This window comes from Bubalus bubalis, chromosome 17 (assembly GCF_019923935.1).
Source record: "Bubalus bubalis isolate 160015118507 breed Murrah chromosome 17, NDDB_SH_1, whole genome shotgun sequence".
In the NCBI taxonomy this organism is placed as follows: Eukaryota; Metazoa; Chordata; class Mammalia; order Artiodactyla; family Bovidae; genus Bubalus; species Bubalus bubalis.
The window spans coordinates 69,146,749-69,162,039 of NC_059173.1; the positions used below are offsets into that span (position 1 = coordinate 69,146,749).

At 38.0% G+C, this 15,291-nt stretch overlaps 1 protein-coding gene across 1 annotated transcript in view; it reads right to left on the minus strand.

The window, feature by feature from the left end:
• Window positions 1-15,291, minus strand: part of DCHS2 (dachsous cadherin-related 2) — a 266,320-nt gene that overhangs the window by 147,140 nt on the left and 103,889 nt on the right. The window contains exon 3 of the mRNA XM_044930576.2: window positions 6,928-7,159. Within this exon, the coding sequence (XP_044786511.2) occupies window positions 6,928-7,159 (232 nt within the window). The remainder of the gene's footprint in view (window positions 1-6,927; window positions 7,160-15,291) is intronic.

A 15,291-nucleotide genomic window follows, 5' to 3' on the forward strand; every position in this document is an offset into this window, starting at 1 on the left:
ACTATATATATATATATATATATATGAATTTTACTAGGCTTCTTCTGAGCCAACGACTACTTTTTAGGCTTTCAATGCCAACTTGTGTAGTGAAACAATTTCTACTAGAAACCAGGACGAAGCTATAAGTTTCTTTGAATGAACAGTCATCACTTAGAAGAGGTGAGTATTAAGATTAAATTTGTCCTTCTATATGTTGAATATTTCAAAACATTCACTTTTAAAAATATTCAGGTATAAAGAGGAGCTAGAAAACTCATTTACTTGAATTCAACATTCAACTAAGAGCTGAGGAGCCAGAAAATGTAGCTCTATAATATATATGTATTAATTATTATATATATATATATAGGGGCATACATAATATATATGTATATGGCTTCCCTGGTGACTCAGATGGTAAAGAATCTGCCTGCAATGCAGGAGACCGAGGTTCAGTCCCTGGGTCAGGAAGATTCCCCTGGAGAAGGGAATGGCTACCCACTCCAGTATTATTCTTGCCTGGAGAATTCCATGGACAGAGGAGTCTGGAGGGCGACAGTCCATGGGATCACATATTTTCATATAATAAATAATAAAACAGTAAGTAAAATCAATAGCTCTCTTTACCTGTATATTTGCCAGCTTAAAATTTATGACATTATATTTTAACACTTTAAAGTACAGTGATTATTTAGCTCTTTTTTTCATGACACATAAATTATTAATTACTATTTTGGGGATCAATTTTAACTTTAAAAAATAGATATTGATTCATTTACAGAGCACTAGTTATTTTATGTTTCAATTACTGAGTGCTTAGATTTATACATACTAATTATAATCTGTAACATTATTTGTCTATGCTCTTATCTTGTCATTTAAATAGAGGAAACTGCTGGGATTAATTTTTTTAATTGATAGACTAATAAAAGGACTTAAAGATTTCTATTAAATAAAATCTAATAAACAGATAGAATCATGTTTTCCTACTAATTAAGCAATACTTATTTTAGTATTTCCAGGAAGCAAACCTCCTGGAAAAGATGGCATACTCTTTGCCAAAGTGTACTTTGTAGTTAGACAATAATCTGTGGGTAATTACTAAAATTGTAAACTATGGGATAGTTATGAACAAAAACAAGCACAAAATCCTGACCGTCACCAAACATCTGTAGTCTGTAAATGTAATTTTCTCAAAAACAGAGATAGATGAAAAACTATAAGATATCAATATCAATTTCTTTTTTTTTAATTTTATTTTATTTTTAAACTTTACATAATTGTATTAGTTTTGCCAAATATCAAAATGAATCCGCCACAGGTATACATGTGTTCCCCATCCTGAACCCTCCTCCCTCCTCCCTCCCCATTCCATCCCTCTGGGTCGTCCCAGTGCACCAGCCCCAAGCATCCAGTATCGTGCATCAAACCTGGACTGGCAACTCGTTTCATACATGATATTTTACAAGTTTCAATGCCATTCTCCCAAATCTTCCCACCCTCTCCCTCTCTCACAGAGTCCATAAGACTGTTCTTATTGATATAAAGTCACAATGAGAGATTGTTTTTCTGTCTTACCTACTTGAATCAATGTAATGTATATTTACCTTAGCTTTATCTTTAGGTTTTTTTTTTTCTTTTTTTCAAAGCCATAATCATGGAAAGAGCTTCAAAATGGAAATTTGAGAAGTCAAAATGTGTCAGGTTTACTACTATTGCCTTGAGCAAATCACTAGGACTCTTAGGGTCTCCAGTCTCTTAATCTGTGGATGGGCATAACAACTGTCTTGCTTATCTAATATGCTAATGGAAAGCTCAAATGAGCAATATATGGAAGAGATGTCAAAAAGCATTGTCTGACACAGAGCAGTACAGCAACAGATCACAGGTCCAGGATGGGGTTCAAGCCCAGTTATGCCGTGTACCAACTGCGTACCTTTAGGGAAGTCACCAAATCTCTTTCTGCCTCAGTTTCTTCCTCCACTTAGGGAGCTGAACTGTAAGGTTCCTTCCATCTCCAAGAGTCTGTGGTCTTTAACTGGAAAAACTAACGAGAAAGCTTTCTACATGCTTCCGTTTCCCATGAAAGTGATATACACTGATTAGGTGCTTGTGATTCATTTTAGTCTCTGTCTTGCAAATTAAAGAAAGTTATCTTGGTTTTTATTTTGGCATGAGCAGACTCACATCATTTAGAAATAAGGTGTGGTATTAATTTGTTAACTATATATCAGAACACTCTGATTGTAGGAAAGTGACAATCATGTAGAATTATGAGAATCATTACAAGGTATGAAATCTGAGCATAAAACTAGCATTAGAAAAGAATCTGGCCTTGAAAGAAAGGAAAACAGTCCTGGTGCTACATTGCTAATAATTGCTGTTACAATCCACACACCCTGCACAAAGAGGGTGACCACAACTAACCAGGGAGGCAGTGCTGGCCGCGTGTGGCTGTTTAACTCTCTCGGCTGCCCTTTTAATTACTTGTCCTTCCCTAGTGTTAAATTTGGATTTTGTGTGCACCGCTACTAAACCCAGATCAGACAATAGTTGAAACAATGTGAGCTTTTGTTGTCAGATCTATGAGATTGAGCAGGAATTTTTGTCTGTCCTGTTCAATGATGAATTCCAAACACTGAGAACTGTGCTTGGTTCATAATAGGCATTGAAACAATATCTGTGGAAATGATGGACTTGCTTCCGTTTTCTGTCTTTCTTTTCAGAACTTTTGACTTTTTCTTGTATCATTAGCATACAAAGAGATAAATCACAGAAATGTATAGGTAGCCCTAGCAAAAGAGATAATTGGGCAACAATAAAAGACTCACACAAATGTTTGAAATCTGCCACCTTAAAATAATCTGAATTATAAGTAATGCTTGTTGCAGAGTAAAATCACTAAATAAATAGAATCAACACAAAAGCTAAAAATTGTTCTTTTTACATTATTAAAAAGACTACTTCAGACAATGTAGGAAAAAAATTGACCAATAGTTCATGAAATGGGATTAAAAATACATGAAAAAGGGCTATTAATAAGTAAGTTTCTTGTGTTCCCTCCTTTTAAAACTCAAAACAGTGTGATCTGCCTTGTACCCACATCAAAGGAAACCACTAACTAAGAATAAGAGAAACGAAGGCTCAAGTAGATCTCTCTCTCCTGGTATTGAGACACATTCTACAAAAATGTTCTTTGAACCAACAACACACTTAGAAAACCAGAAACAGAACAGGAAGATAAAGATAAACACACAAGAGAAAACAACCAGGACATCGCCACACCCCCTCCAAAACCTTTTCCTTCCTAGCTAAACACAGTAAGTCCAAGAACTCTATTTCTCATGCATGAGTCCTGGTTATGGCACAAACAGATAATGGAAAATCTTGTCTTCAGGAAAACTGGAGCCTATGTAAGCTTATAAAATAGTATATCTGATATAGGAAGCCTCAAAAGGAAAGCACAAAGGAACCAGTGAGTAAATGAATTAATGTCTCTAAGAGAGAATTTCAGAGTATTTCAGGAAGAAGTGACAATGTATAAATCAGCTATCAATTCTCAGTCTTCTCCTCTACTATACAACTATGTACAACCACATGTATGTGTGTGTATTTAGTTTCTATAACTAGAAAAGAGCTGGCATAGTTATGCTGCAGAGGGAATTTGAGAGAGTTCTGAAGAAAAGTGGGGGTAGGCCCTGGGATCCTGTGCCATTCTGCAATGGGGAAAGAGGATTTTAAATGAAGGTATACTCTGTTATCAATGGCACTGCTCTGCAATTTCTTAAGAGTCTGTAATAAGAATTTAAATCATTTTTCAATTATTTCTAATGTCATTTATTCATTTACTCCATATATATTTACTGATAGGGGCAATATCTTGAGACTGTGTTTCTACTGGCAGGCCCTGTAGAGACAGGCCTTTAAAATGAAAGCAAGAAAGTCCAGCCTTTTACAGGTTCAACAAAGACACAGGTCTAGGAAACGGAAGCCATATTCCAGTACAGCTCCTTGTTCCATTCTTTGAGAACATTAGCATTTAAACCAGTTTTTATGGCAGGGCCTGGAGGCCTAACTATTATGTACAAAATAGAAAATGTGTTTGTAGTTGCAGTCAACCAACAGATGAACTGGAACTCAGCTGTTCAAATTGGAGACTACCTGTTCACTAGGCAACTTCTTTCCACAATTAGTCATGATGCTGTTTCATTCTCTTCTAAAAGTTACAGTAGAGCATTAGCAGGTCCCAGGAATTTCTCATGAGTTGTGATTAGGTGCAACCACATTCTCAGCCCTGTCAGACTGAGAATATCGTCACCCTAAATTCAGCAGCATCGAAATGCCAACAATAATATCCCAAGGCCCCTTCCATTACAAAGTTGGTCTTTGCTTTAAAAAAATACCAAGATACTCTCCTAGATAATAACCACTTAAAGCGTTCTCCCTGATTCACAATGGCATTTGTCTAATGCCCGTGCCAGGAATGGAAGCCTGTGGCTGTCGAAGCCAGCATAACAACAGAAATATCTTCTAAAAACACAATACAGTACAGATCATTCTTCAAGATTGTCCAGGAGAAACTAGAGGATGAGTGTGTTGATGTCCTTTAAAACAATCTGCTAAATGCTTTTAGATCATGTGCCCTGATTACTGGCTGACCTATATATTTTTGGCAATGTTAGTGCCCTGGCTGCTGCTGCTGCTGCTGCTGCTGCTGCTGCTAAGTCGCTTCAGTCGTGTCTGACTCTGTGCGACCCCATAGATGGCAGCCCACTAGGCTTCTCTGTCCCTGGGATTCTCCAGGCAAGAACACTGGAGTGGGTTGCCATTTCCTTCTCCAATGCATGAAAGTGAAAAGTGAAAGTGAAGTCGCTCAGTCGTGCCCGACTCTTAACGACCCCATGGACTGCAGCCTTCCAGGCTCCTCCGCCCATGGGATTTTCCAGGCAAGAGTACTGGAGTGGGGTGCCATTGCCTTCTCCGTAGTGCCCTGGAGGGCCTGACAATTTGACAAGTAGTTAAGGTCCTCAGTTCAGATGAACTTTGAAAAAGTCAAGACAAGCAGAGACTAATTTCCTAAAAAAGTATTTTTGTCTGATCTTTGAAATGCTAAAAGGACCATGTCAGTGGATTATCTTGAGCAAGGCAAGTTTTGTCTTATAAAGACTGCCATTGTAAACAACTAATCCCCTGGTCAGTCATACACACTAGAGGTACACTTTCCAGGCAAGATGCAATAACTCTTTAGCTAATGGAGTTAGTTAAGAGGGCAAACCAACTTGGCACATCAGATTCCCTGTCTCAGTTATTGTTTGTTGCTAATGAATACAGTCATTACAAAGGGTGTTGTAAAGATCCAGTATGACAACGTGCAGAAAAGCCCAGTGTAGCACCTCACATCAGTATTAGCATCACAATAGAAACACATCTCACCCATGCTCAGAGAAGGTGTTTCAAGAAAAAATAAAATCTTGAGATCTCTGCACCCCCACATGTTCTGAAACACTATTCACAATCACCAAGTTGTAGACACAACTTAATGTCTATCAACAGATGGATGGATAAACAAGATGTGGCATATACATACAATGGAATATTACTCAGCCTTGAAAAAAGGAGGAACTTCTGAAACACAGGAAAATATGGACAAACCTGGAGGACATAAAGTTAAGTGAAATAAGCCATGCATAGAAGGACAGTTATTACATATTTCACTCTGTGAAATATCCAAAATAGTCAAGTTCATCAAATCAAAGAGTGGATAGATGGTTGCCAGGGATCAGTGAAGAGAGAGAAATGGAAGGTGCTAATGAAGGAGCATAAAGTTTCAGTAAAACAAGATGAGTAAACCCTAGAGATCTCCTATGCAACACTGTACCTCTGGTCAATGATAATGTTGCTATTCAGTCTCTAAGTCATGTCTGACTCTTTGTGACCCCATGGACCATAGCCTGCCAGGCTCCTCTGTCCATGAAATTTCCCAGGCAATAAAACTGGAGTGGGTTACCATTTCCTTCTCCAGGGGATCTTCCTAGATCTGGTACGGAACCCACATCTCCTGCACTGGCAGCCAAGTTGTTTACCACTGAACCACCAGGGAAGCCGAATGATAATGTACTGTATGCTGAAAAATGTGTGAAAGGAACGATCTCAGGTTAAGTGTCCTTATTACAATAAATAAAATAAACATTTTTTAAAGAAGAAATGCAAAAGAAAAAAAATTTTTTGAAGCCTTATTATTAGGACCAGAATATCTGCAATATCTCCATAGGATTATAATCTAATATTATACACTTAAAATTTTATATTTTCTTATAACCAAACACTTCAAACATTTCTGTTAACAACAAACCAATAGAGAAAGGAGGCAACCCCTTAAATATTGATTACTTCTGAAAGATTCAGTTTGCCCACTCGATTTCTTCAGCAGATACACAATTACCACATAAGAGACCTAAAAGGAGCTTTAGGTATCATTTCAGAAACAATGAGACTAAGACCTGAAGAGATTAAGGGAATGCCAGACATGGCACCAGAAAGGCATTTCTTTGGATGTCACTACAATGCTTTTTGCATGATTAGGATTATTCATACATTGAAATGATGCAAGTTATCCTTAGATGATCATACAAATAGGGGACATTTGCGAAATATATACTACTAACCAGTATCTTTTATAATTTACCACTTTTAATCCTCACATAAATTTGCAACATAGCAATTATTAGTACTCCTAAAGTAAGGAGACGAGGCCACTGAAAGTCATAAGACCAGGAAGAGGCAAAGCTGGGACTCAGGTCCAGTCCTAGCCTAACAAATCCTGGCTCTTTTCAACATGCCTTCTGGAAGGTGACGTGAGTCCTGCAACACCCCTGCCAAGGAAAAAATCATTTCAACTCATTTTCTGGTTCTTATGCAAAAGCTATTGATTCTGAGCTCACATACCTGTGGTGGAGTCGATGGTGAAAAAGGATGACAGGTCTCCAAGGACGAGCTCATAGGCCACTGCTCCATACTTTCCAGAATCCCTGTCTGTGGCAAGAACATGGACGACTTCGGTGCCCAGCTGCGCCTGGCCACTAAGGCTCGTCACATAGGTTAATGGGTTAAACACAGGTTCATTATCATTTACATCCTCCAGTTCCACACGAACAAAAGCTTGGGCACTGAGTCCACCCTGTTGGATGGATGAGAAGTGATTACAAATGGGTCTCACATGACCACTGGGATGCAGAATAAGTGAGAAGGATCCTAGAATAGACTTCTGAAACAACCAAAAGCATGTGTGTGTGTGTATATATACATATGCATTTTACTTTAAAACTTGAGCTATGAGTTCATGTGAATAGCATGATATCTGTACACCAATACTGATTCTTAAAGTGGAATTATATTACCGCACATGTATTTAGGTATGGCTGAATCTCTTCACTGTTCACCTGAAAGTCACAACATTGTTAGTTGGCTATACCTCAACACAGAAGAAAAAGTTTAAATAAATAAATAAAAGGAACAAAAAAACTTCTAGGAGGTAATAATTTCAGAGTAGAGGCCAAAGAGGTCTTACTTAAGATTTCCTTAAATAAGGAAATCTCTCCTGACATCCAAAGAGAAAAAAAAAAAAAAATCACTTTCAAGGCCCGGATAATCTTTAACTGCTAAGGAGAAGGGATAAGAGAGTACTGGAGGGAGGTGGAATTTCAAAGTAGGTAACTGGGGGGAAAGCATCACTAAGAAGGTGCAATTTGAGTAGATGGACCCATATGAGGGACCAGATCTGTTATTTGGAGGAAAAGCATAACAGAGATGAGAGCTCATGCAAAGGCCCTGAGACAGGAGTGTAGTACATCCCAAGCCTGATCAGAATAGCAAGGAGACCAGTGGGTGATATCAGAGGGGCGGGGGAAGGTTACAAGGGGGTTCTGTGGGCCTCTGAGAGGACCATGTCTCTGACCCATCTGAGGGTTGTAAGCAGAGGAGTAGCTTGATTTGTCCCCCAAGGGCAGCAAGGCTGGAAGAAGGGAGGGAATCTAGGTAGGAGCCAGAAGAATCATCAAGTCCAGCACAGCAGGTGACAGTGAAGCTGCTTTTCCTACAAACTTAGCACCGGGTTCAGTTTGAGATTTTAAATTTTCCACATATTAGAAAAGAAATCAAGTGCCTAAAATAGTGAGAGATGGATCCCATACTGGCTTTGTGTGTGTGCTTCCTTCATCTAAAATCAAGGAGCAGGAAAGAGCACAATAGATGAAAATAATCCCTGCAATTTTTACTTTTCTAAAGGAAAACATATGTTCCTACTTCAAAGCACCATTTTCCATTTCTATCTGGTATACTTTGATACTTTCATCTTAGGCAAAAGTCCTTGGTAAGTCACAGCAGCCTGGGTTTTCTCCTTCACTTATCCTCTTCTCTCTCTCCTTTTCTGTCTCTGTCTCTCTCTCCCACTGTGGCAGGAGGCAGTGAGCAAAAAGGAAAATCAAAGGCAGTGAAGCAGCAGCTTTGGCACAGGACAAAGATAGACCATGGCTGTGGACTCTGGAGGGAGCATGTGCTGAGCATGAGGGAGGGCGCAAGAGAGAGCACATCATTTACTATTGTTTGGGATGAAGCTGACTGTAAATTCAGAAACGGTTTCCATGCTCTGAGGGCCCATGTACCCAACACTGCGGACTGAAAAAGAACAGAGAAAGAATAAAAAATAGTGATCTTCCATGTTCTAAGTTGAATAAAGTGCCAGGGCTATGCCAGTTTTAAATGCATACAGTAGACACAATGAGAAAAAAAAAAATCAATTAACATAACAACATATCAATAGAATAAAAAAAGAAAAAAGAAGTGAACAGTAGAAATAAAAATGATGTATGGCAAAAAACCATCACAATATTGTAAAGTAATTATTCTCTAATTAAACTACATTTTTAAAAATTAAAACAAAAACAGAAAAACGATGGCAGTACCATCTAGTCTGTGTCCTTGACATTTAGACTGGTGCTGTGCCTTCAGCAAACTGAAGTAACCCGTGGGTCCCGGGTGGAGTGGAGTGAGGGGCTGCAGATGGGAAAGGCTGCACCCCATCTCACAAAGCCCTGCTGGTTCTTCGAGCTGGATTCTTTCCCAGTTTTGCTTTTCCTTTATCTTTCCTTCCCTTGTCCTTTTAAATTTCTCCTCAAGATCAAGAAATCATTTAGGTTTGGGGTGGGGAGAGGCTAAGAAAGCAGGTAGGAGAAGAAATGAAAGAGTGGCGAACATGTGAAGAAATGAGGCTCACTCCATCTTCAGGCCTTCAAGAACAAAGATGTTCATTATTGGGCTGTCCACGAAGACTCCGAATCAGGCCACACTACCCAAAACAAGCAAAATGTTAGATGGACAAATCAAAGCTTGTTGTTATAGATAAGTGAATCTTCTGCCAGGAACAGTATTACATATAGATCTCAGTTTTCTTTTTTATGAATCTAATTTTTATCTATTAAATGTGCCAACAGGGGACACTTTCCTGTCATAACAACCATTTGTGAATGAATGTTAAGTGTGCTTTACATATATTTTCTCCTTCAACTGTTATAATCTCTCTTTCTAAAGACTTTTATGGGGCTCTCCATTTTTACAATAAGGAAATCAAAGCACAAAGAGGCTAAGTGACTTGTCCAAAGTAAGTGAGACTATAAACAGCAGATCTGTAACTGGAATGGAGATTCATTTGTCCCCAAAGCCCCCATGACTTGAGACTTTTAAAGTATTGCTATGATATAAATTCGACCTTTCACGAAGGAATGTTTAAAGACCATATTAGGGGCAACACCAACCATGGGTTTTGTCTCAGAGGAAAAAGGAAAACAGAGCCCCTGTTTACAAAGAACTTAACATTTATGAGACAAACGCTGTACAGCTTGGTCTGTGGCACAGTGGAACAATCTGGAGCCAGAAGATCTGGATCTCATATCTGGCCCTGCCTGCCTCTGGGACCACAGCTTCGACAGCATGCGATGGCCCAGCTTTGAGCTGCCTCTTCCACAAAGTGGAGCCACCTGCTCACCTTGCAGGCCTGTTGCTGCGAGGAGTGATATAATATGTGTGAATGCATTTATTATGGCTAACCACCACCAACTAGAAAATTTTACAGGCTCTTTATCCTAAATACGTGGGACCAGATATATTTGTCTTGAAATTCTGAACTTTTAAAATTTCATAAAAGAAATATAGTGCATCCCAGTGAAGTCTGGAATGATGGCCCATAATCAGGAACTTAATATTCTGCTGCAAAATGGATGAATAAACACATTTACAAGGATTAAAGAAAACCCTCAAGGATCTCACAAATGCTGGGGACATATACCTTTCCTGGAAAGGGATTCCAGTTGGACAAATAACACTTAGAAAGAAGCTTTTAACAGAGTGCCTGACCCTTAGCAAACAGCCTGAGGCCCAAGCGCCAGCTGTGCTGGGAGTGAGCTCACCAGGAGCAGGGTGGTGATGGTAGAGGGCTCTCCTGAGTGCCTCCCTGGCCTCATTAGTACCTCACTCACTGCTGGGGACCAGAGTATTAAGATGAAAAGCATCTTCACAGAGAAATCAACCCCTGTGCCTTTGGAGTGGGAGCACTGACTCCAAGACTATAGACTACCAGAGAACTAACCCTAGGGAATATCAAATAGTGAGAACTTCCACAAAGGGAACCACTTGAATACAAGACCTGGCATCACCCAACCACCAGTAGCACCCTGTGCAGGATGCCTCATCCAAACAGCAAACAAAACAAAAATACAAACCAAATCATCAGCAGACATGATTACCACCTCACTCAGCTTTGCACATCAGAGGGGAAAAAAAAAAAAACAACTCAGATAGTGTTTTGCCTATGTTCTCCATCTGACATACATCACAGCAGGATCCTCTATGACCCACCTCCCAGAATATTGGAAATAAAAACAAAAATAAACAAATGGGACCTAATTAAACTTAAAAGCTTCTGCACATCAAAGGAAACTATTAGCAAGGTGAAAAGACAGCCTTCAGAATGGGAGAAAATAATAGCAAATGAAGCAACTGACAAACAACTAATCTCAAAAATATACAAGCAACTCCTACAGCTCAACTCCAGAAAAATAAACGACCCAATCAAAAAATGGGCCAAAGAACTAAATAGACATTTCACCAAAGAAGACATACAGATGGCTAACAAACACATGAAAAGATGCTCAACATCACTCATTACCAGAGAAATGCAAATCAAAACCACTATGAGGTACCATTTCACACCAGTCAGAATGGCTGCGATCCAAAAGTCTACAAGAAATAAATGCTGGAGAGGGTGTGGAGAAAAGGGAACCCTCTTACACTGTTGGTGGAAATGCAAACTAGTACAGCCACTATGGAAAACAGTGTGGAGATTCCTTAAAAAACTGGAAATAGACCTGCCTTATGATCCAGCAATCCCACTGCTGGGCATACACACTGAGGAAACCAGAAGGGAAAGAGACACGTGTACCCCAATGTTCATCGCAGCACTGTTTCTAATAGCCAGGACATGGAAGCAACCTAGATGTCCATCAGCAAATGAATGGATAAGAAAGCTGTGGTACATATACACAATGGAGTATTACTCAGCCATTAAAAAGAATACATTTGAATCAGTTCTAATGAGGTGGATGAAACTGGAGCCTATTATAGAGAGTGAAGTAAGCCAGAAAGAAAAACACCAATACAGTATACTAACACATATATATGGAATTTAGAAAGATGGTAACAATAACCCTGTGTACAAGACAGCAAAAGAGACACTGATGTATAGAACAGTCTTATGGACTCTGTAGGAGAGGGAGAGGGTAGGAAGATTTGGGAGAATGGCATTGAAACTTGTAAAATATCATGTATGAAACGAGTTGCCAGTCCAGGTTCGATGCACGATACTGGATGCTTGGGGCTGGTGCACTGGGACGACCCAGAGGGATGGTATGGGGAGGGAGGAGGGAGGAGGGTTCAGGATGGGGAACACATGTATACCTGTGGCGGATTCATTTTGATATTTGGCAAAACTAATACAATTTTGTAAAGTTTAAAAAAAAAAACTCATCACAAATCTCACCTTATACAAAGCTTACACAAACCACTGCACCAACCAAAAGGAAGAAAGAATTCAACCTTGAACCATGGGAAAAGGAAACCTCAAACACAATAAGATTTTAAAAAAATAACGAAAAGGCAGAGAAATACTGTGCAAATGAAGGAACAAATGAGAAACACAGAAGTCCAAATAAATTAAGAGAAACTAGGTAAACTACCTGAAAAAGAATTCATAATTATGATAGTAAAGATGATTTAAAAAAAAAACAGAATCAATAGCAGAATATCTGAAGCAGAAGAATGAATCCCTGAGCTGGAAGATAAAATGATGGAAATGACTTCTAAAGAGCAGAATAAAGTGAAAGAATGAAAAGAACTGAGGATAGTCTCAGAGACCTCTGGGACAATATGAAATGCACCAACATTCAAATTATAGGGGTCCCAGAAGAAGAATAGGAAAAGAAAGGGTATGAGAAAAATTTTAGAGAGATCACAGTTGAAAATTTTCCCAACATGGAAAAGGAAATAGTCAATCAAGTCCAGGAGATGCAAAGAGTCCCATATAGGATAAACCCAAGGAGAAACATGCCAAGACATATGCTAATCAAACTAACAAAGATTAAACACAAAGAAAGAATATTAAAAGAAGCAAGGGAAAAGCAACAAGTAACATACAAGGGAAGCCCTATAAGCTTAACAGTTGATCTTTCAGCAGAAACTCTGCAGCCCAAAAGGGAACAGTAGGATATATTTAAAGTACTGAAAGGGAAAAATCTAAAACCAAGATTACTCTACTGGGAAAGGATCTCATTCAAAATTGGTGGAGAAATCAAAAGCTTATCAGACAAGCAAAAGTTAAGAGAATTCAGTACCACCTAACCAGCTTTACAACAAATGTCAAAGGGACTTATAAAGTCTAGAAATATAAGAGAAGAAAAAGATCTACAAAATCAAACCCCAAACAATTAAGAAAATGGCAATAGGAACATATATATCAATAATTATTTTAAATGTAAACTGATTAAATGCTTCAACCAAAAGACAGACTGGCTGAATGGATACAAAAACAAGACCCATATATATGCTGTCTACAAGAAACCCACTTCAGACCTAAAGACACATATAGACTGAAAGTGAGAGGATGGAAAAATATATTCCATGAAAATGGGAAGCAAAAGAAAGCTCAAGTAGCAATCCTCATATCAACCAAAATAGACCTAAAAATAAAGAATATCAAGAGATAAATAAGGACACTACATAATGATCAGGGATCAATCCAAGAGGAAGACATAAAAATTGTAAATATCTATGCACCCAACATAGGAGCACCTCAACACATAAGACAAACACTGACAGACATAAAGGGAGAAACTGACAATAACACAATAATAGTAGGAGACTTTAACACCCCACTCACATCAGTGGACAGATCATTAAAACAGAAAATCAATAAGGAAACAGAAGTCTTAAATGATACATTAGATGAGATGGTCTTCATTTATATCTTCAGGATAGTCATCCAAACACTAAAGAATACACCTTCTTCTCAAGCGCACATGGAACATTCTCCAGGATAGACCACATCTTGGGTCACCAATCAAACCTCAGTAAATTTAAGAAAATCAAAATTGTATTAAAAATCTTTTCTGACCACAATGCTATGAGACTAGATATCAATTATAAGAAAAAAACTAAAAACACACAAACACATGGAGATTAAACAAAAGGTTTCTAAATAACCAATAGGTTACTAAAGAAATCAAAAGTGAAATAAAATTCCTAGAAACAAATAGCAATGAAAACACGACAACTCAAAGCCTATGGGATGCAGCAAAAGCAGTTCTAAGAGGGAAGTTTATAGCAATACAATCCTACTTCAAGAAACCAGAAAAACAGCAAATAAACAACCCAACTTTACACCTAAAGCAACTGGAAAAAAGGAGAACCAAAAAACCCCAAAATTAGTAGAAGGAAATAAATCATGAAGATTGGAGCAGAAATAAATGGAAAAAAAAAGAGAGAGAGAGAGAGAGAGAAAAGCAATAGTAAAGATTACTAAAACTAAAAGCTGGTTCTTTGAGAAGATAAACAAAATTTACAAACACTTAGCTACACTCATCAAGAAAAAAAGAGAGAAGAATCAAATCAACAAAATTAGAAATGAAAAAGGAGAGGTTACAGCAGACAATGCAGAAATACAAAGGATTATAAGAGACTATTCTGAACAACTATATGGCAATAAAATGGATAACCTGGAAAAAATGGACAGATTCTTAGAAAAATTCAATCTTCCAAGTCTGAACCAGGAAGAAATAGAAATTATGAATAACCCAATTACAAGCACTGAAATGGAAGCTGTGATCAAAAGTCTCCCAAAAAACAAAAGCCCAGGACTAGATGGCTTCACAGGAGAATTCTATCAAACATTTAGAGAAGAGTTAATGCCTCTCCTTCTAAAACTCTTTCAAAAAACTGCAGACAAAGAAACACTTTCAAACTCATTCTATGAGGGTTAGACCCTGATACCAAAACCAGACAAAGACAACAAAAAAAAAGAAAACTACAGGCCAATATCACTGATGAACACAGATGCAAAGATCTTCAGCAAAATTTTAGGAAACAGAATTCAGCAACATACCAAAAAGCCCATATACCATGATCAAGTTGTGTTTTTTCCAAGGATGCAAGGATTGTTTAATATATGAATATCAATCAGTGTGATACACCAGATTAACAATCACAATAGATGCAGAAAAATCCTTTGACAAAATTCAGCACCCTTTTATTATTAAAACTCTTCAAAAAATGGGCATAGAAGGAACCTACCTCCACATAGTAAAGGCCATATATGATAAGCCTACAACAAACATCATTCTCAATGGTGAAAACCTGAAAGGATTCCCCCTAAGATCGGGAACAAGACAAGGGTGTCCACTTTGACCACTATTATTCAACATAGTTTTGGAAGTCCTAGCTATAACAATTAGAGAATAAAAAGAAATAAAAGGAATCCAGATTGGAAAAGAAGAAGCAAAGCTTTCACTGTTTGTAGATGACATGATACTGTACATAGAAAACCCTAAAGATACTATTAGAAAATTCTAGAGCTAATCAGTGAATTTAGCAAAGTTGCAGGATACAAAAACAATATACAGTAATCACTTGCATTTCTATATATTAACAATGAAAAATCAGAAAGAGAAATTAAGGACTCAATCCCATTCACCATTGCAATACAAAGAA